This window comes from Calonectris borealis, chromosome 1, assembly GCF_964195595.1.
Source record: "Calonectris borealis chromosome 1, bCalBor7.hap1.2, whole genome shotgun sequence".
In the NCBI taxonomy this organism is placed as follows: domain Eukaryota; kingdom Metazoa; phylum Chordata; class Aves; order Procellariiformes; family Procellariidae; genus Calonectris; species Calonectris borealis.
The window spans coordinates 53408387-53429054 of NC_134312.1; the positions used below are offsets into that span (position 1 = coordinate 53408387).

At 40.2% G+C, this 20668-nt stretch overlaps 1 protein-coding gene across 1 annotated transcript in view; it reads right to left on the minus strand.

Moving 5' to 3' along the window:
- The window catches only part of BLTP3B (bridge-like lipid transfer protein family member 3B), a 61025-nt gene extending 45384 nt beyond the window's left edge, over positions 1-15641 (minus strand). The window contains exon 1 of the mRNA XM_075151970.1: positions 15428-15641. Coding sequence (XP_075008071.1) covers positions 15428-15471 — 44 coding nt within the window. The 5' untranslated portion in view covers positions 15472-15641. The remainder of the gene's footprint in view (positions 1-15427) is intronic.
- Between the last annotated feature and the right edge of the window lie 5027 nt (positions 15642-20668).

The window sequence follows — 20668 nt, forward strand, 5'->3', positions numbered from 1 at the left end:
AAATACCATTGAGGAGGAGAATGGAGACAGCAAAGCCAATCTTGAGTTAATTCCGTCATCCTTCAAACAGACAAAATAGGAGCCTCACAACAAGGAGCAGAAGGACAGGGAAAGCAATCTCCACAAGAAGAAAATTTTTCCCCCCATTTCTACATATTTTTTTAATTCTTCTTAGAGCGTTGCTTTGAATTTGTTACCTCTCCTGCAGCCAGCAAAAGGAAAAAATGCTCTGAGTGCTGCTTCATTCAGCACAGGCTGATGTAAGAGGATCTCCACCTGTAAGACCACACCCTTCATTTCAAGAGTCACAGAAACTCTTAACAGGTGAGTTGTGAGAAGGTGCTTCAGGTTTAGGCATCTCTAGCAGCAGATCTCTTCATTCCATTTCCACAGCTGGAATGTGACTGATGGGTGGATGCTGAGGAGATTGTGGTGTTTCCCCAAAACCCATAGTAACTTCATAATATACAACAACCACATCTGCTTTGTCTATCTGCTTTGTCCAGAGCCCATTTTCTCTGAGGATGCCAACACTTTATGTTACTGTGCCAGTTCCCTGCTCCTTCTTAAACTCAGTTGTTCCACAGAATACACTGTTGTTTGTCTGTTGGGTATTTTCAGCACTTTAGAACCATTTCATACTACTTGATATAACAGGAAAACCTTTTAGTTTTATACAGCGGCCTCTAACTTAAAAAATAAAAAATTAGAAGTTGGCCTATTTGGGCAGCTAGCCCTGAAAACACAATGTGATCATACCCATTAGTTAGAATTTACAAGAATTCAGATCTTCATGCATAAAATTAAAAGAAGAGCCAACCAACAAAAAGAACAGCATTTTGAATTAAAAATAAAAAAAAAGTCTTAAGGCAACCACAACTCTCCGAATGGTACTGTCCTAGGATCCCACAGTACATCAAACCAGGACATGCCCCATTGAGCTAGAGTGCTTTGACTTCTCTTTCCGGTGTGCTTCGCATTCAGCCAACAGAGACTTAGGGAGAAGATGTACCACAGACACACTCGTGTGTGTCTAGTGCAAGTTCTAGTGAACTTGCAAGGAGTTGGTATAATCGTCACTGACAAAACTGTTATCCAGATAAAATCTGCAATTTAATATTTTAATACTATTAACTTGTAATTTTATTATTAAATTAAATGTTAATATTATTCTAAATATTCTGGTGTTGGAGAGGTTTTCTAATATTTATTGCCAAGCAAAATCTAAGGAGGAGGCAACACAGCTTTGGAGGTTGGCAAGTTATCTCTATATCTAAAGAACTATTGTGTCTCTTAGTCAGTACTGTAAATTAGAATGCTTAATTGCTTGAACTTTGAGAACTTATTAGGCTATCATATTTATGATACAATTTTTATGTAAAGCAGGGAAGTACTTCCCATAAAGTTAGGGTGGAATCATGTAATTCTGAATATGTAATAATTAGAAGTCTTTGATCGTGTCATGATGTTTCATGATTAGAAATCTTTGATCAGATAAAACCATTTAAAAATTCTCTAAGAGCTTTTCATATAACTACTCAGAACTAACAATGTCACCAACTTCATGATATGCACACATTCTTCTCTCTGATTTGGCACATGCAAACATGTCCCCCCCAGCTTGCCATTTGTTTTTCACCCTGGTGTTCATTCCTTTGAACAAGTTAATTACTCCTTAAAAACTGGGTCAAACTGGGAGCAGAGGCCTCAACAACAGGGCTATTTACCTGCACAACATATCCCATGAACTCCCATGACTGATGTTCCTTTTCTAGGGAACAGATCGAGTTAATACCCACTACTCGATACAAGAAGTAAATAAAGCAGAACGGAGAAAAGTAAAAGGGAACGGCAAGAGGAACAGAAATAAAGGACCAAAGTTCACCAAAGTGAACCAGAGTTCACCAAAGCTTTCTGCTACACTGTTTTGCTGTGGCAGTAAAACATCACTGTTATTGAGGCAATACATACTTGGTTTGCTAATACCACAAGATATTCTTAGCAAAACTGTTTTCACAGATTTAGTTTCAATTTCACAAATTACCCTTCCTTTCTCAAAGGATACGATTTGAGGTTTGAATTACTCTATCTGATAGCATGAATTTCAATTCAGTTTTAATATTCAATTCTGTAAGGTAGATTAATGCTATAAAATATTTTACACTTCAAATGCAAGACTCCAGAAATATTAAGTTATTAATATCACAAGCTACCTGACATAGCTCCCTTGGGTACATATATACACATACACTAAATACTACTATGCAGTTAGATTGATGATTCAACTTTAATTCACAGACTACAGACTAAGAGTTTAGTGAAAAGCGTAAAAGACTGCACAACAACAGCACAGTAAGTGCTAAGTAGTAAGAATCATATATAGAGTGCTAAGTTACAATCATTGCATTTTGTCAGGACCACAACAGTTCTTTTAGTTCTTTTCTCTCTAAAACAACTAAAAATCTACACAGAAGATGCATTTTTTTCCTTGCCCAAAGTTTTGTTTGTGATAACGCAGGCTTGGAGCTTTGAACAGAGCACTCCACCGTGCTTGCAGAGAAGATGGCCAAGAAGCAAAACTAGAAAAAAAGAACAACCAAAAAACAGTAGAGAAGACAGGGGAAAACACTTCTCTGAAAGCACGAGCTTATGGTTTATATAATGAAGGCCACAGACCACATGAAGCTTAGAGCAGCGTTCCACAAAGGTCTGGAGAGAACACCAGATGCCTTGTCAAGTTTGTCAACAGAAACTCCAACCTCTGGATTTAATAAAGAAGTAACGGAAGTCTGGATCGCATTTGGACAGAGGATTCTCAGCTGTTTTGCACATCTACTGAATATACAATGTCTTCCACCTGGCTCTACCATATGCCTCCCCTGCTTTTTAAATAAAATTCTTTCAGTGGTTTGATCCTAGATGTATGCTCTAATCACGACCGACGATTAAATCATAGTATGTGCGACGTTTTGCTTATCTCCTTGTTATGAACTAGAACTCCTTAAAAAGATGTATAGTTCAAAACAACCGGCTCTAAAAAAGGGAAGCATGGCCTACCAAGCACTGGCAACTGTATTAATAACAAAACAGCAGAAATGGAACAGAAAGATAACTGTTTTTTTTCCTGTTTCACCTGGCTGATCCATGTTATTAGATCACTAAGGAACTCTATATGATTTCTGAAGCAAGAAAAACAGTCTTTTTTCAACTGAGTTTCTGAGGAAGATATTGGCTTCCCATGACTAGGTAACAGAGAGAAGGAGGTCTACTATCATTCTGTTCACCGTACCACTTCAAATTTTAAGACTTTGTGTTTAAATAGAAGAGGAACAGAACTAACTCCTTGTCGAATCTGCCACAGAAACAAAGCACTGGATCGCCAGTGTGTGCTGTTATGAGCGAGTTGCTCTCATCCGGTGTAACATCACAAATCAAAGCTGTTTTCAGTAACTGGTTTGATCTGAAAAAAAAAAAAAAAAACAAACAAAAAAATCTAAATCCCTCCCACCTTTAAATAAGGGAAAAAAAAAAGTCACAGCAAATAGCGTGCTGCAGGCAACATAACAATTTCCTTTCTTGTATTTCCTTTCCTGTAGCCAGAAGAAATATAGTGTCTCAGGAACAAAACACCACCTGCAAATACTGACTTCAGGAGCATTGCTATACTTTTCCCTGTGGCAGCACATCATTAATTAAGTCCAAAGTACCAAGATGCTTAGGTCTATTTAGATGGCAGCAAGTCCTAGACGAGAAAAAGATAGACTCCCTAGATTAAAAAAACAACTCTACATACCAGTAACACTGAGCACAATGATATTCAGAAGAGTCCTTAGTAGCATTCCCTTCTGGATCCAGGTATGAGAGAGAAAAGAAAAGGTGAGACAGACTACAGTCATACAGGATTAAAGATTTAGCTGCCGTTAAGTGAATGGCAGACAGACTAAAGACAGACTTTACAGATGCAACAAGTAATTGACTTGTATTGAAACAGTAAGGCACTAATGAAAATTTTGCAAAGATGTAATAAACAGGGAAAAAAAACAAATACAAAAAACAAACCTCTGTAAAAGATGTCTATTTTAATCCTTCAGACCTATGAAACAAGATTAGAATCAAGCAACTGATACCTTCGCTTGGTACTTTAAAAAACTTCAATTAAAAAGTATCACAAAAGCTGCTACAAAAATTAACTACACAGTAAAGGCTTAAGATTAGTAGAAATTGGTCAGAAGACTGCAAGAGCAACAATATCTAATATGTCCAAAGGATAAGTAGAAATCCAAAAGCACTGAATATATTTAGTAATGCCCTAGAAAAAGTTGGTGAACTGTGAAGTAACAGAAACCTTTGAGTGAATCCTGGCTGTCCTAGGGATGTTCTAACTTTAATGCAGTGTATTAAAGTAGTATTTCACCCAGCAAGAAACCATTAACTATGGTTTATGTAAGATTTGGAGTAAATTACTTGTAGCTCTGCAAGCTGAGTTAAAATGTGTAAAAGTTGACAGGTTAACGTTAAAGTCACATTCATCAGTCCAGAGAAAACTGACCTTCTGAGGAACACAAGGCATCAGCAAATGGCTTTGCAGCAACAGCTGGCTCACTGATGACGCAAGATACTGAACATCTGAAGATACAATTCATGGAAACTACTGGGTTATAAGTGAAAGATACATTTTTAGGAAATAAAGCTGGAAGATAAGAGACAATTGATGAAAAACTGCCTGAGATACCTGAAGGTTAAAGTACTTCTATGTATAAAAAATGTATGGTAAGTAGTACTAAATATCACCACAAAAATAGGATGGCAAGCCCTCATCTTGGACACTATATCTATTTCTGAAAATACTAAAACTAATTTAGAAACAGAGAGGATGAACAAAAACATTAATGACAAAATAATGAACACTGCACAAAAATTTAATTGGATGCTCGTTTATCTTAACATAAGAACAAAAACACACACAAAACTAAAAGAGAACACATTTAAAGTCAGTAAAAGGAAACACTCATTGTAGAACATTTTTAATGCCCATGAAAACATCAGGATAGAATACTGTACCAAAATCAAAAGCTTAAAAGAATTAAAAAAAAAAAAAAAATGAAGGCACTTGTGGTAGGGTTTGTAGGGAGAGGTAATACCCTTTATGCCTACAACATAGAAGGATTAACCAGACACACTCTGACACATAAACACTCAAGTTCTTTACTTAAGAATATTCACAGAACATTAGGTTGAAAATTAACAGTTGTGAGGATAAATTTTAATATTTCTGGACAAAAAAACTCCCACAAGCAATGGCATTCTCACAGTCTGCACCAGGAAGAGAGCACTGCCACAGCACTGCGAAATCTCACCACCACTGTCAGCAGCCAGTGGGTAACCAGTAGGCAAGTGTATCGTGGACACAACTTTGGTGGTCTGAGAGGCTATCCTCCAGCCTTTATCCAGAAGTCATCTGTATCAACAATGTTGTGTCCTGCATGGATTCCCAAATACCATGGAGTTTCCTCCCAAGAACCCGTATCAGTAGATGAACTCCAAGGGCTACCATTCCCTCAAGCTATAGGGAATCACAGGGGACTCCTGCAATACCAACTGCAGCAGCTACACCTGTCACCAGACTTTTCAAGTACACCCCTCACTACTTATGACACCTGACTGGCACCTTCTTACACCCTCCAACATCAATTTGTACAGGAGAAGGATATCACCCCTTTACGCATGGGTAGTGTGGCCACCCCCCACGAATGCCTGCATGCTCTATTTAATCACACCTTGAACTTCTGTAGAATTGTCAGATGTGTATTTGGTGGCTGAGTGCAAGATGGAGAACCCTGCATGACCTGCTGGATGTCCAGCATGGAGAGGATCTGCATGATCTGCTGTGCAGCATCTTGTGAAGGTGCTCACGGGCCAACCCTCTGGAGCAGGACAGGACATTCCCCTGTTTGCACACCCAGCCTGGACCTATTGCTCTCAGCTGGTCACAAGTTATAGCACACTAGACAAGTCCAAAACACTATCTACAACCCTACAGCTTCAGGTGGGACTTTTCAGGCTACTATACAGGACCTGAACCACCTCACACTCATCAGGCCTTTTGACTTATCATAGTCTAAAGACAGATCTTCCCTTCCAGGCAAATCACTAATTAGGACCCTGACTCACAACCAGCCCATACTTGGGTAACACATCTGGTGCAGTGTCACACCATCCCCCTTCTCTCTCCCACCCTAGGAGGTGGAGTGCTGAATAGTGTATCTGCTTTGCTGATGTTTTCCAAATAATTGCTTCCATTTCATCACAACACAGAAGGACTTCAGCGTGGACTCCTACTCCAGCTGACTTCCTAAAGACAGCTTAGTACACTCATCCATTGACTCTAAGACCTATTCCATACTTTCTCAAATGCTGACATCCCCACCAAGTCTCTTGACAGTATATAAAGCTTCTCCTAGTTAATTCTGTAATAATACATACAGGAAATTATTTTCTTTCCATTTGGAAAAACTGTATTGGTTGCTCTTTGGGTACAGGCAGAACTGAAACAGCTGCTGTCATCAATGGCTATTATCTAATTATGTGTCATGCTGCAGATCTGCTCAGACATAGCCAAGCACTGTGCATAAATGAGGAGCTTACGCTACATGAATGGTAATCATCTTGTAAGTAAAATATTGCTCAAGCAATTTCTCTTTCATTTATGATAAATCCTCACACAGACCAATATTAGCTTTTCTATTCCATGAGTCTTTTCACATATCACTTACACAAGCATAGAAATGGTCAGTATTATCAAATTCAAAAAACTTGTTTCAAACATGACAATCCTATACACGACAGACCTTAATGCATACGTTGAGTACAGAATAACATAAAATCCTTAATATACTAAACCATATGTGGCAACGTATATGCAACTTCCACATTGCAGGCAGCAAAAATAACACCTCACATTTTGAGAATTTGCGTCTACTTGATAACTATTAAATTCCACTCAAAATACAACATTCTGTACCTAATGTAAAGAAAAGCCACTTGGTGCAAATTATAAATTTAAAATCAAGAAATAACGATGCAGTGTAAAAGCACGGCAACATCTGCCTTTTGGAAACTGCATCATTTATTTATGCACATTAGCAGATAGCTTTTTAATGCTAATTGATCAGATCCCACAACAAAATAAGATTTTTCAATAAGACATTAACTATAAGGACTATTTTAATTTAAAAAAAAAAAAAATCAGCTATTCTCTTATGTAAACCAGGTAAAAAGCTGACCGATCCTTCAAATACCTATCAATACAGAGGTAATACACATCAAGTTACAAAAAAGAATTAAGTAGGTGTAAATGATAAACAGCAAATATCAAATAGCCTAAAGATATTGAGAAACACCTAGAAGATTACATTTAGAAAATACACATAAAAGTGTATGTTTATAATGGGATTGCTGATTTACTTCACAAACCAGTTTTGCAAATTTAGTTTAGAACTTAAAAAAAAAAAAAACAAGCAAAACAAACAAACAAAAAACCCCCCACATAGCTGCACAGCAAACAAATATTTTTTGCAGAATTGTAAGTTACAAAAACAAACAGGCGAGAAAACCCAATTAACATTTTATAGAACTCATTTCACTCTCAAATTTATATAAATGCATACCACCTCTTACATTAACTCTACAAAGGTGGGAGAGGGGAAGTTACCTGAGGGCAAGGTATTCAGACAAAAGGCCCCTATTCCTGGTGAAAGCAAGTGGTCAGTTGCCACGGCTTCCGAGAAGCTTCTGGTACTCATTTTGGTAGTAAGGATATTCACAGCAAACCAATCTCCACCAGAGCCAGCTGGGATCGCTGCAGGGAACGGGACACAGGGGACACACAAGGGATCAAGTTCAAAGGGAAAAAGGAGTGATACAATAATGTAAGAGAGTTTTAGCTAAAGATAACTGCAGTTACAACAGTTCGTTACACATCACGACATTATAGAACTAAAAAGGAAACAGACCTGTGTGAAATGCTAGATCCCCATGAGAACATCCCTTGCTGTCTGATACTACCAATACTGCAGCCATGTTTAAATGAACAGCTTATGGAGAAAAATTTAATCATGCAGAAAAGGTCTATATAATATAGCCAAGTGGCTTCAGAGAAACTCAGTAAGTGTATTTGGAATGCGAGAAGGAAGATAGCCCAGAAATGCAGTGTAAGAGGTTTTTATTTTCTTTTGAAATGGGAGACAACTTTTCAGTTTTGTTTTGCCTAGCCTGAGATTTCTCAGCCCACATTATTTGTTCCTATTCACGGTGTCTCAACTTCACCAATTCAAAATTCACACCAAAGAAACATGACTCTACAGACGTAAGGGAACAGGACTTCTTGGATTTGTTTTTGTATTTGGAGCAGTGCTACAAAGACCTGCACACATTTAATATTCGGATTTTGCAGGCTATGAAATTTTAGTACAGTAAGCTTCTCAAAAACTAAAAATTAGAATCTTTAATTTGGCAAGCCATGTGGTAATTTTTTAAAAAAAAATTTTTTGTTAACTGTCTTCATTTTGAAAAGATGCCTCAGTCTAATAATTAATTCCTACACATTTACCCTTTTGGGTACAATAAAATCCAAGCATTTGGACAGTGCCCTTGGTGGGCAGTTTGTTGGGATATTTGAACAGCGTTTAAGAGATTTATCACTAAAGTGAATTACAGATACCTAGTTACGAATGATTATTTTTCTCAGGTCTCCAGATCCCCAGCAGTGGGAGCAACTACAACATGAAAATTGTTCCAGAAGTAAGCAACCACATAACTTCCAGGTAGCTGGATCCCAAGGTTGCTTCCTTGGGAGTCAGATAAGAAGCAGCAGCCAACTTATCTGAGAAAATATCTGGTGCTCTCAAGCTATATGGTAAACTGCATGGCAGAGCTGCCATAAAATCTGAGCTGGGGGCATTCTTCACACAGGAAGGCTTGTACATCCACACAGGGCAGCCTGGAAGTACCAAAAGCCACAGCCTGAGTGGGAGCTCTTTTCTTACTTTCCTCTCCTGTTTCTTCTCATGAAAAGCGCAGAGAGTGAAGAGATCTGAACCCTGGTTAGCACCAGCTCCACAAAGATGTACAGAAGAACTCCTGCAGCAGCTACCGGATTGAGAAACCTGGGTTTCCCCGCAAGCAGCCAAAGCCTAGATATGTTGTGTAATTACTTGTCAGCAATTATTCTCATGATTTGCAAAAAAATCCATGAAACAAATCACTTCATGTAAGCCTTTGTAATTCCATTAATGTTTCATCAGAAATTATCTAATCTCCTTTGCCCAATCTGCTTGTAGAAGAAAGCAGAAAATAAAACAAAATACACTTTAACAAGCACCTCTCACTCTGAAAGTTATTTAGTACATACTTTTATACCCCTTTCATATATAAAAAAAAAAAACACCAAGGCTTTGGCAGGAGAAATACCAAATTTCAAAAAGTGTAACTGTGGGCTTTGTTTTGATTCTTACATGCTCCATAATCATTTGAACATAAGACACAATTTTATTCCTCACAGGCTTTATTTAAATACCCTTTTTCCTGAGAATGCTTCACACTAGCTTATCAGTTACTCGAACATGAAGTAATCTTCCACATCATTTTCATTCTGAAACTTATTTCCCAGAAAAACTATTCTGAGAATCGTTTGAAGAAAATGATTGCATACTATACAAGTAAAATGCTGCTGATTCTTGTTGATTCTGCAAATGCATTAATTTTTATTATGCATCCATAAGAGTTGTTTGACTTCAACAAAGCTTCAGCAGAACTTTGTTTGTACAAATAAAATGTCTGCAGAATCAGCATCCAGATTTGTAATACATTTGCAAAAATAATGTAAAACAAACTGAAAACTAGAAGTCAAATTCTTCGAGTTTATTTTATTAACCCAAATGCTACTGAAAGCTTAAGAGATCTTTCTGAGATGTTACACAAGATTTAATATTAAATCTTAATAAATGTAATGATTAAGAATTCTACCAGCAAATCCATTATTGCTGGTTTATCTCCAAAATATCTTTATAATTTCATAAAGCACCATAGCAATTTCAGTTTGGCCTTTTGGAAGATGTTCTGTCACAGAAGCTTAAAATGCAATACAACGCATAAAGCTAGTAACAAAAATAGAAGAAAGTGAAAGTGGTTTATTTCTGTTGAAAAAAGCTTTTATTGATTCCTTTATGCTCATCAGAACACTACCAACACATTCACACAGACAAAACTGTTGGCATGAAGTCTCCACTTAAATACAAGTGCTGAATTTCAAACATAAGGGAATTTAAGAAAGACAGGATTATAATGCGACTTTAAATTACTCTTTCTCCTCGTTCTCTTCTGCTGTCTCAAGCAGTTCTGCTTTACTACCTGTCCTTTTTCAGACTCGTTCTTTCACTAGGTGCAGCATTTGTTTAAGACAGACACTATGCTAATGCCTTCCGTAAGCATTCAGATTCAACATAGATTCATTCAGAACAATGTAGACTGTTACGTCTAAATTGTGTCTTGCGATTTTCCCACATGCTACACAAGCCAATAAAGTCAGTCCAATGTAGGATACACTCTGTAAAATCTTCAGTACAAGCAAAGAGAGAAGCTGTTTTACACTTATTCTAGGAAAAGTACACACTTTGTGTTCTTTGGCTGGCTAAAAGAACTGGATAACTTTCACAAAAGTAAAGTGACATAGATGTGGAATACACAAAACTGAAAATAAGCAAAAATTCTACTTCTTTTGCTACTAGCAGAAGTTTCAAAGTTCATCCAAATGATTTTGGTCAGGAAGGAACAAGCCCATTCTGGCCAAATAAAGCTGTTACGTTGGTAGATTCTAAAAGGAGTCACCTCAGATCTCTTGAGATGGCAACATCCCTCACCAAACAGGCATGTCTTGCTGGTATAAAAGCAGGGGGATATGCAGGTCAATATTTAGGTAGGACATGTATCAGTGAAGTTGTACCAGATGACATAGGATACCACTGTTTACAGCACAATCAGCTGATTCCTGATATCCATACAATTAGTATGCTATTCTTTGTAAAACCGATCTTCATATGCGTTTTAGAAAGATTTCCCAACTATGAGGTGAAAAAAAAAGTCACAAAATTTTCTGCAGTTTTCTTCTATTGAAATCTTAGTATTTTCACATCTATTGCTTCAGGTGAGCAAAAGCAAAGAAGGTCTAAGTTCACGCAGAACATGAACTAATGACACAAACTGAAAACAATTTGGGTTTCTGCCATACCAAACACTTTTAAACCTCTTAGTTTTCTTTGTGAAAACAGCAAATAAAATTCAAACAAAGAATGTAATTTTTTAAGTTGAAGTATGTGTTATCATTGGTAACTTAAGAGTTAGTATGTAAATGAGATAAGAATGTCATATTCAGTGGGGTTACTTAACATAGAGGTGAAGTTTGTACGCTTTCTTTCACGCTTCTTAGACATATTTTGATAAACAAAACTGTTTTTCACAGAAAGGCATGGATATTGCAGATACTTACACAGAAGACTCAGTTAGACCACTCATCAACTAGAAAGGGAATTTCAGTTAATGGTACTAAAGGCAAAACCAAAATACACCTGAAAAAACCCTTATACAAGTCTGTGTCAGTAATATGCAATCTCTGTCAATATCTTGGATCCAAACAACTCAAGATTCAAATGCCTGTGGTGGAGATGATCCCTTTATAACCACAGACAGTATAACAGGAACACTATTGTAAACTTGCGTAGTGCAATCTAGAGTCTTACTGGGAATCTTCAACACCATTGTTTTATACACTTGTCTACAAAATCTGACTGAGGAAAAAGAAGTAACGCTGAAGGGTATCTGCTACTATCATAGCAGAGCAGGGCACAGAAAATCTTGCAATAAAAGGTGCTGTTCAACAAGAAATGCTTCACCCGTGAAAACATGTAACAGCACATATGAAGATTCAACACAAGTTTGAGTTCACTGGGGCAGACCTTGACAGTAAGTGATCCCAAAGCTACACAGAAGACTCCTCGGCACAGTGTCTCATTCCTACCTTTGTAGAGGACAATGCCATTATCCAGATACTTGTTTCATTTTAGGGCACGTATATTACAAAATAAAGACACTCCACCATCTGCATTCACAAAAAACCACACCTAACACAATATGGAGCTGACAAAAATTCAAGCCTCCAAATGACAAACTCATCTCTTCAGCTTAGCAGATAGTGTATAGTTTCATACCCTATGCCAAGCACCATATAACCTGAAGAACAACAAAAAATGTATTTTGTTCCCCCCCGCTTCCCTTCTTCTCATTTTCTTCCACAGCCTTGGAGAAGAGCAATGCATGTTGAAGATAGAGGACACAGCTTATATTTTAAGTTTTTAAAAGACTGTGAGAAAGCTAAAAACTCATCACCAGATCCTGACATAAGATACAGGTTAGTTACAAGCTGAGTAAATAAGCTCTACTTATTTATTACTGTAACACAGCAATAAGAAAAACCTTTTACAAAGGTAAAAAGTCATTGAGATACCAAAACTGTTCCAAAATACAGCTTGAGTCTTCCTCTTCTTCTTGTTCTCAGACCTTAAAGACTCATACCTATGTAAAAATTTTCCCTAGCTAACAAATGTAGAATGACCAGGCTCATCCACACCACCAGTGTCCACATCCCTTCACCTAAAGGCACTGTAAACTGCTAAATGGAAACTACACTACTGAATGACACAACACTTTTAAATTTGCATATACACTATCTAGATAGTAAGAAAGCTGAAAATTGCTAACACATGAGTAACAGATATTGCAGCAATCTTCATGGCAAATATTGCTAAATCAATGATGATTTGGGAGAGCTGGACAAGATGACCTCCAGAGAACCCTGCCAACCTCAACCATTCTGTGGTTCTGTGATTTGTGGCAAAAAAAGAAAGTTCTTCTCTGTAACTGGAGGTACAAATTCATATCTTCTTTTTGTTCTTTGAAGTACATATTAGATTTGGCTTTGTTAAAACATAAAGAGAAATACAATCATCAAAAATGAAAGCAAATCGAGATAACAGGATAACTCTTTCCACTCTTCCTTTATTATATATGGACTTCTTCTAGTACATTTTAATCCTGCCACTAATACCTGCTTTCTTGAAGATGGCAAACAGGCATCGGTTTTGAGGAATATGAAGACTGCAGAACAGGAACCAATATAGTAATAGAGTACAAAGTGAAAGTGTCCTTTGGCACCCTCTGTATTACAGGAAATTCCTCATGTATTTGGCTCCAGACTGAAATAAAACAGTGTGTGAAGCCTACCTTAATCATGTTCTAATAAAACATACTAAGGAAAATCCTGAAATAAAGAACGATATTATCATCACTGTTGAAAAAACAAGTTCCTGAAATTTAAAAAGCCGCCAGATTTACAGGTGCTCATGTCACTTGAATTCTGTTTTGTTGTGTAACCAACTTGCGCAGCCACTGAAGCACCAGTTCTGCAGGGAGAAAAGATGTTATCTGATCATGTGATTAAGAACACCCACAATAAGGGGCTTAATAATAATACTGTCTATATTTTAGGTAGCAAACACACTCTTTTAATGTCCACATAGTGTGGATCATGAGCCTCAACTTCAACTTGCAAACCTCAGATTGTTAGATACATGCCATAAGCTTTTTAAAAATGATGAAACTTCTCACAATCATTTGATGTAGTCTTGTTGCATAAGCATTATCACATCACACAAGAAAGCAAACACAAATTTATCAACATTAAAAAGGACTTAATTCTTATCTATTCAGCTGTTTATTTGAAAAACTAGACAAAAACCAGCTCATGTTACTCCTGCCCAGTTCCCAGACACATTTTAGACTTTAACCTGTAGCACAGAGACTAGAGTTCACTTCTCTTTCCATACAGCTTGCTAAATAGCTCTATAGGAAGTGAGTTGTATCAGTCAATTAAGTCCAGTGATTCCATGCACATTTCTGATTAGAAAACTGACTTAAGGCTGATGACATCTCCGTATTGCATTTCCATTCACATAGCGCTCAGTTATTTTCATGTGAAGACAAGATTTCTTTACCAGCATTCCCAGCTATAAAACTCATGAGTAGGGTGGAAAAGAAAAATTATTCTACTGCTGGTTCATACGTCATCTTTAGCGGATAGATATCAAAAGATTTAGAATAAGAATTGTGTTTTCTCTGTGCTTCATCAACAGATTAGTCAAACGACAATCTGTCATTTCATTTTGTTTGATTTTCTCTATTTATTAGCACTGATGAAAATAAACACCTTTTAGAAACACCACACAAAAATAAAATAAAACATTTTGAAAAAATAAGCAAATAAGGGACCAATATTTCAGGTTATATTTTTTAATTTATAAAAGTAAGCTCTGAAGAATAACAAGGCTGTGGTATCATGACAGATCAAGTACCTGATAGGATTTTGTCTCTCTTCAGAAAATGGGAGAAATGTAATGTGGCTTTTTAAAATTTTATCAATCAAATTGTGTACTTTCTGCAGTTTTTCCATTTTTCAAGCACACAACATTGACAGCTACAAAATTTTACAGTAGGGTTTTTTTTTTTTTGTCTGTTTTAACCCACGAGGCACGTTAGATACGATTTCAGTCACCCAGAAAACGTCGAACTTATTTCACCCCTTTGCGTGCACCGGAACGCATCTCTTTTGTTACCCGGCCTCACCTGCGGGTGCAAGAGCTCAGATGTCGGACCAGACCTGCAAGGACACACGCCGAGCTCCCACACCCCCAGCCAGCCAGCGAACTGGCACGGCTTGTGTAAACCCCCCCGCCGCCTTTGAATCACAACGGGGTTTGGCTTTTCCCCCTTTCTTTTCCACGCTCCCCTCACACACCTTCTCGCCGCCACGGGCTGCTCCGGGGGGCGCCCCGCGGGCCCCGCCAGCGCCCCCCGCCAAGGGGCTGCGCCGTCGCCTCCCCGGGGGGCGCAGGCCCGCTGCCACGGCAGCCCCCGCCCGGCTCTGCTCGGCTGGGCGCCGTGCGGCGGGCCGCGGGGGCGGGCACCGTCTGCCCGCCGGGGAGGCGACCGGAGCCCGGCGGTGACTCACTTGGTGACTCCCTTCTGCGCCAAGCAGACCGAGCCCCCTCCTCGCCTCGGGCGGGAGCCTCCGCCGCCGGGCACCGAGCGAGGGGGCTGGGGGCCATTTATGCGGCTGTCACCGCCGGCCACCCCCTCCGCCTCCAACAGTCACCCCGAGGAGGCGGCTCCAGCTCCACCCTCCGCGGGCTGAATGAAGCCCGGTCCCCCCGCCCCCGACAGGCCCCGGGGGCCGCTCTCCGCCCGGAGGCGCGGGACCGGGAGCTGCCACCGCCCCCCCCGCACACCCCTCAGCCTACCCGGGGCACGGGGCCCCACTGACCTGGAGAGATGCTTCAGGATCTGCTTCTTGATAATCCCCGCCATGGTGTCTGCCGGCCCGCGCCCCTCACGACAACCAGCCGGGACCGGGGACGCGCCTCATCCCTCCGCCTCCCCCTGCCCGAGGCGGGGAGACCGCCGGGAGCGGAGCCGCTGCCTCAGCTCGCGCTCACTCGGCGCCCGCCGCCATCTTGGCTGCAGCATCGCCTAGTGACGGGAGGCGGGGGTGGCGGCGGGGCGGTAACGGGGAGGGCCGGACCCGGAGCCACCGCCCCACGCGGGGAGCGGCAGCCCCGGACAGGCGGAGGGGGGGTAGGGGCGCCGCCTACCCTCGCTTGCTCGGAGAACCCCTGCCCGCCGCAGCCGGGGTCCGCCTGGTCAGCGCCGCCGTCCCCCCCGCAGCGCCCTCAGCCTCTGCCCGCTCCAGGCCGCACCGCCCGCCTTTTCTTCGCTCTCCTCGGCCAGTTGCTTCTTTCCTCCCTCTTCAGCCTTCCCATCTCCGAAACTCTGAAAGCGTCCCTCTGCGTCCCCGCCCGTGCCTCCATCCCTCCTCCCGTCTGTGGAGCGTGTCCCCCGTGGGCCCAGCCTCCGCCTCCCCCTGACCCCCATGCGCCCAGCCCGCCCTGCCCCTGCATCCCGAGTGACCGATACTGGTTGTTACTTTCTTTGAAAATCTATTACAAAGTGCCATTAAAAGGTGTTATGTGTAAGAACAAGGACAAAAAAAAAATGGTTCTAGTCTTGATAAAATGCTTAGTTACCTGCGTGCATTAATACTTGGCATTAGTATCTGCACGTCATGCTCTTCCCAAGTGATCTGCAGAGCTCATTCACAGAAGCAATATTTAAAGTTACTTTCAGTTTTCCAGATAAACTCCATTACTCTAGCTCTTTTGTAATACATTCACCTTGATAAGCCAAATGAGACGTTTATCCTTTTTATACCTCTGTTTTATAAGCAGCATTCATTTCCAGCTACAAAAAGCAGTCCTCAAATTTGTTTCCATCTGGGATCCCCAAAATAATTCGAAACAACCCCAGAAGCAACAAATTCGACCCTGCCATCTATTCTTCCAGAGGAAGGGAGAAGAGTTGTTCAGGCAGCAAGCCCTGCCCGAACAGCCGCACACCTTCTCCTGGGCTTGATCTTGGCCCAGCTGAAAGCCAGGACGGCTACTGCTCCTACAGCACTACACAAAAGGAACAAGGCCAGATAGAAAGAAGAAAAGCTTACTGACAGAAACTTATAATGATATGGCAATAAATTCATATGTATATACACATATATAGTATTTCCCTTAACCCGAATTTCTCAGCAATTACTCAAACCCACAGACTTGTAAAATCAGGTTGTTCCCCAGGTGCTTACATTTCACTGGGTATCTGTGGCAGTATGAAATCTATGAGTTATTTTAATTTTGAGAGAATAGCTTCTCATGCTGTAGCAGAATTTCCAAGTCAGTTAAAAAATTAATGTCTTATATTAGTTTTGTTCATCCAATAACTCTCTTCTCTGGGGGTCCCTCATTCAGAAAAGGTATGTTGAAGAATTTCAGTAGTAGGTAACCAAGTACCCTAAATAGTAGCATTAACCAGAAAAAGAAAAAAATTAACAATTGCAAAACTAACAAGCTTTTCAGATGTGACCTCTATATGAAGGATGGCTTTCTGCCTCTATAATATAGTCTAGAGCTGCAAAGGAAAGACATCAGACACTATTTTCTTTGCTTCTCGTATACATAACAGATTAATAATTTACATGCAATGAACCAAAACCCCAAGGACCTTTAAGTCAGAAATATGAAGCAGTAACAGAAAAAATAGGTCAGGAGATGAGCATTTTCAACTGATTTTTCCAGGCATTTAAAAATCAGACAGTTGTGTAATACTGACCTCATTATATTCTTTAAAGAGATTTATAAAGTGGGAATGAGCTGTGTATGAAGCTAACACTTTTATTCCTCTTTTAAGTTCAATTTTCTCAACTAGAAAAAATTCTACCAGTATCTTGGAGAAACGATGTTGATCATAATGATGGATCAGCTTCTCATCAAGCAAGAAAATACGAGGGGCAAGGAAAGCAAGACCCATGCTGTGTGTTCCCTTTCAAGTGTCCTGCAAGTGTAGCTCTGGCAGAAAAGGGAAAGCCCAGAGGCTCTTCACTGACGTCAGAACTGGAAACCAGAAGTATTCCTGTCCGGCAGGGTTGATCTGAATCATGACCTCATGTTCTCCCCATCTCCTGGAGCACATTGAATGGAGGAACGGAGGAAAATGCACAGATCAAACCCCCCCACCCCAGGGAATTAGAAGGGCATGTAATAAGGAGCCCAGCTTATCCCTTGGTTCAAGCAGAGTATCCCTCACTTCTTTTTAGAGCCTGATGCAAATTAATATCAGGATATCCCCAGACTATGTTTATTAAGACTTTAGACTGATTCTCCAAATCAGTCACGTTTGCCAGCAGATGAATTTCTGCTAGCATGTTCATGATAATCAGACCACCGCTATGTGAAAATGGTTCTTGATACAAAGTCCCAAGGACTGACTCCTGCTCTGAACAGAGGAGGGCAACTATTTATGAAGAACCTTGTCGGTGTCATCAGCTGTCACCTTAATATGATAACCACAAAGAGGAAAGAGCGGCTTAGCCTTCCTGACTACTTTGCCCTTATAAACATTGCTATGTAGGATTTCTTCATCTAGCAACCAAGGCTCTTTGCTCTCGATTTACCAAAATGACTCCCCACCCAGTGAGGAAAAACTGGAGAAATCCAGTCACAGGAGAAGAAAAGGGGTGGCTGTAGTGGCAGATCATCACATGTATTGCCATGGGTCCCGCTGATCTGCGTCCTGCTGATCTGGATTCTGACCCACCAACTTTCCACGTTGACTTCAGACCTGCCTGGTCACCATGGACCTGCCTGGTGATCCCTGGGCTATGTCTGGCCCTTGTTCACCCCACCAGACCTGATCCTGACCCTGACTTGAGGATTGACTTGTGTGCTTGACCTCAGACCTGCTTCATCTTCACACACTTGCCTGACGACCTGGGCTCTGGGCTGCCCTCCCACCCCTGCCTGCCTTGTTCTCTGGCTGGGAGTAGTGGGACAGGCCCTGGCTGGCAAGGTCCTGCCCTGCTGGCCACAATATCCCCCTCATCTCCTGACTTCCCTCCCTTACGGAGCAGCTGGCACTCATGTCACCAAGAAAGAACCCCACTTTTGAATGTATTCAGGATACTAAAATGATCTCAAAGAATAATTCTGGCTTCTATTTACTGCAGGTAATTTCTAGGGCCTATCTGTGAATTCTTTTAATTCAAGAGAAGACCCAAGAACCAGAGAATGTATAGAGTTTCCCATCAGGCAGCCACCTCATCCACCAGCCTGCCCTTCACCATCACCTAAATAAAGGCGCATTTAGAGTTCAACGGTGCATGCGGAGTTCCATTTATGGATGCGAAGTCCAGGATAACGCCCCCCTGTGTCAGGATCAAAGAATGCAATAACTTCTTCCGCTCTAAACAACCTGCAAATTCCGTAGTTAGCACCATTCAATCATTCTGAGGCTGCACGTTCCCACAGAGCAGAGCAAATAAGCAGCTGTGTGCTTTGTATAGGGTGTGCAGATGGGGTTTGACTTTTCATGTGGTCATGTGGATTCCTTAACTGTAAAAACTGGAATGGAGTTGAGAGGGAAAAAAAACAAAAACAGCTAGAGCCCAAGCAACTTCAGAAACGTGAAGGTCACAGAATTAACAAAAAATATTCATTGTTTTTCCATTAAATAAAGCAGTGGGAAATGTGGGAAAAGAACAAATAAAATGTGACCTAAGAAGTTCTGATTTAGTTTCAGTGAGTGCTTTGTTTCATACTTGAGAATGAGAAATTCAGCATGGCTTCATATGGATAATGCAAAAGATAATGGTCTGCCTTCAAATGCAGACGTGCAAGGCTTAAGTAGTCTGACAGACCATTACTCAAACTTAAAGAGCATCACAAAATACCAATTCTAAGCTATTGTAAGGGGCAATGTATGAGGTTTGCTACCATGTGGACATTTGAAAGTCCTATTTATGTGTCCTTGCTACGTTACTGACTTTGTTTTTGTTAGGTACTCTATCAACAACAACAGAAAGTATTATCAGAAATGTCATTGCAATATATGGGCAATTATGCAAATAAACTCAATAAATACGTATGTGAGTTGCCCTCAGTTAGCAACGACAGTACATATACCAACTTTAGTTCTGAGAGATTTTAAATATTTATGTATATCAACCACTACACATAAACCTAAATGAACTGTTAAAAGCCTGGCACTTGTCCTGTAGGTCCTAAAAAAAAAAAAAGCAAAAGTAACTCTGAACTCAGTACAAGTCATTAAATGATAACAGATGAAGTCTCATAGAGCTGGAGCTAGTATCTAGAGGAGAAAAAGTAATTAGTTAAGTTCTGGCTTTCACCTTTATTTTCACAAGGCAAAAGTTAGCAACAGCTATAATGATTTTTTGTGTCTAAATTATTCTTCTGAGAATTTTATATTATTAATAAAAAGATAAAATAAAAATTATGTGATTTTAAGAGTAATATTTTATGTTTCTCTGTAACACTGTGAATACCTAAAGCACTTATCACAATTCTATGTTTTGTGTATTTTGGGTTTTAATTACAAAACCAAAATTTACTATTACTGTACCTGTCAGTGGGCAAAGGAGGAGAACAACCAACAATTTAGTGTTCTTTAAAAGAATCCAGAAACTCCTGAACTGGAAAAACAGGCTTTTGATAATTCCTGTGACCTCTCCTCAAGAACCAAAGAACGTATCTGCTGAGTGGGGATTAAGGATGCTGTCCTTAAGATACTGACAACCACGTAAAGAGGATTGGTCTAAAATCAGATTACCATGCATTCTGCTGAACATCCTCGCTCATGGAAAGACGTTTGGTATTTGTTAGGGTAAAGAGTCATCACACAGAGTAGCAGTTATTTTTAAGTTCTGGTATTTCCGGGAAAGCCAATTACATACAGATACAAAACTGTAATGCACTTTCTCTTTTATTGGATAACAACAAAGATACTAGTGATGCTAAGTAAAACATATAAATAAAGCAAAATTCATCATAAAGACAAGTGCAGGATCCTGCACCTGAGACGACATAACCAAAGATCCCAGTGGAGGCTGGGATCTGTGTGGTGGGGGAGCTGAAAGGGACCCGAGGGTCCTGGTGGACAGCAA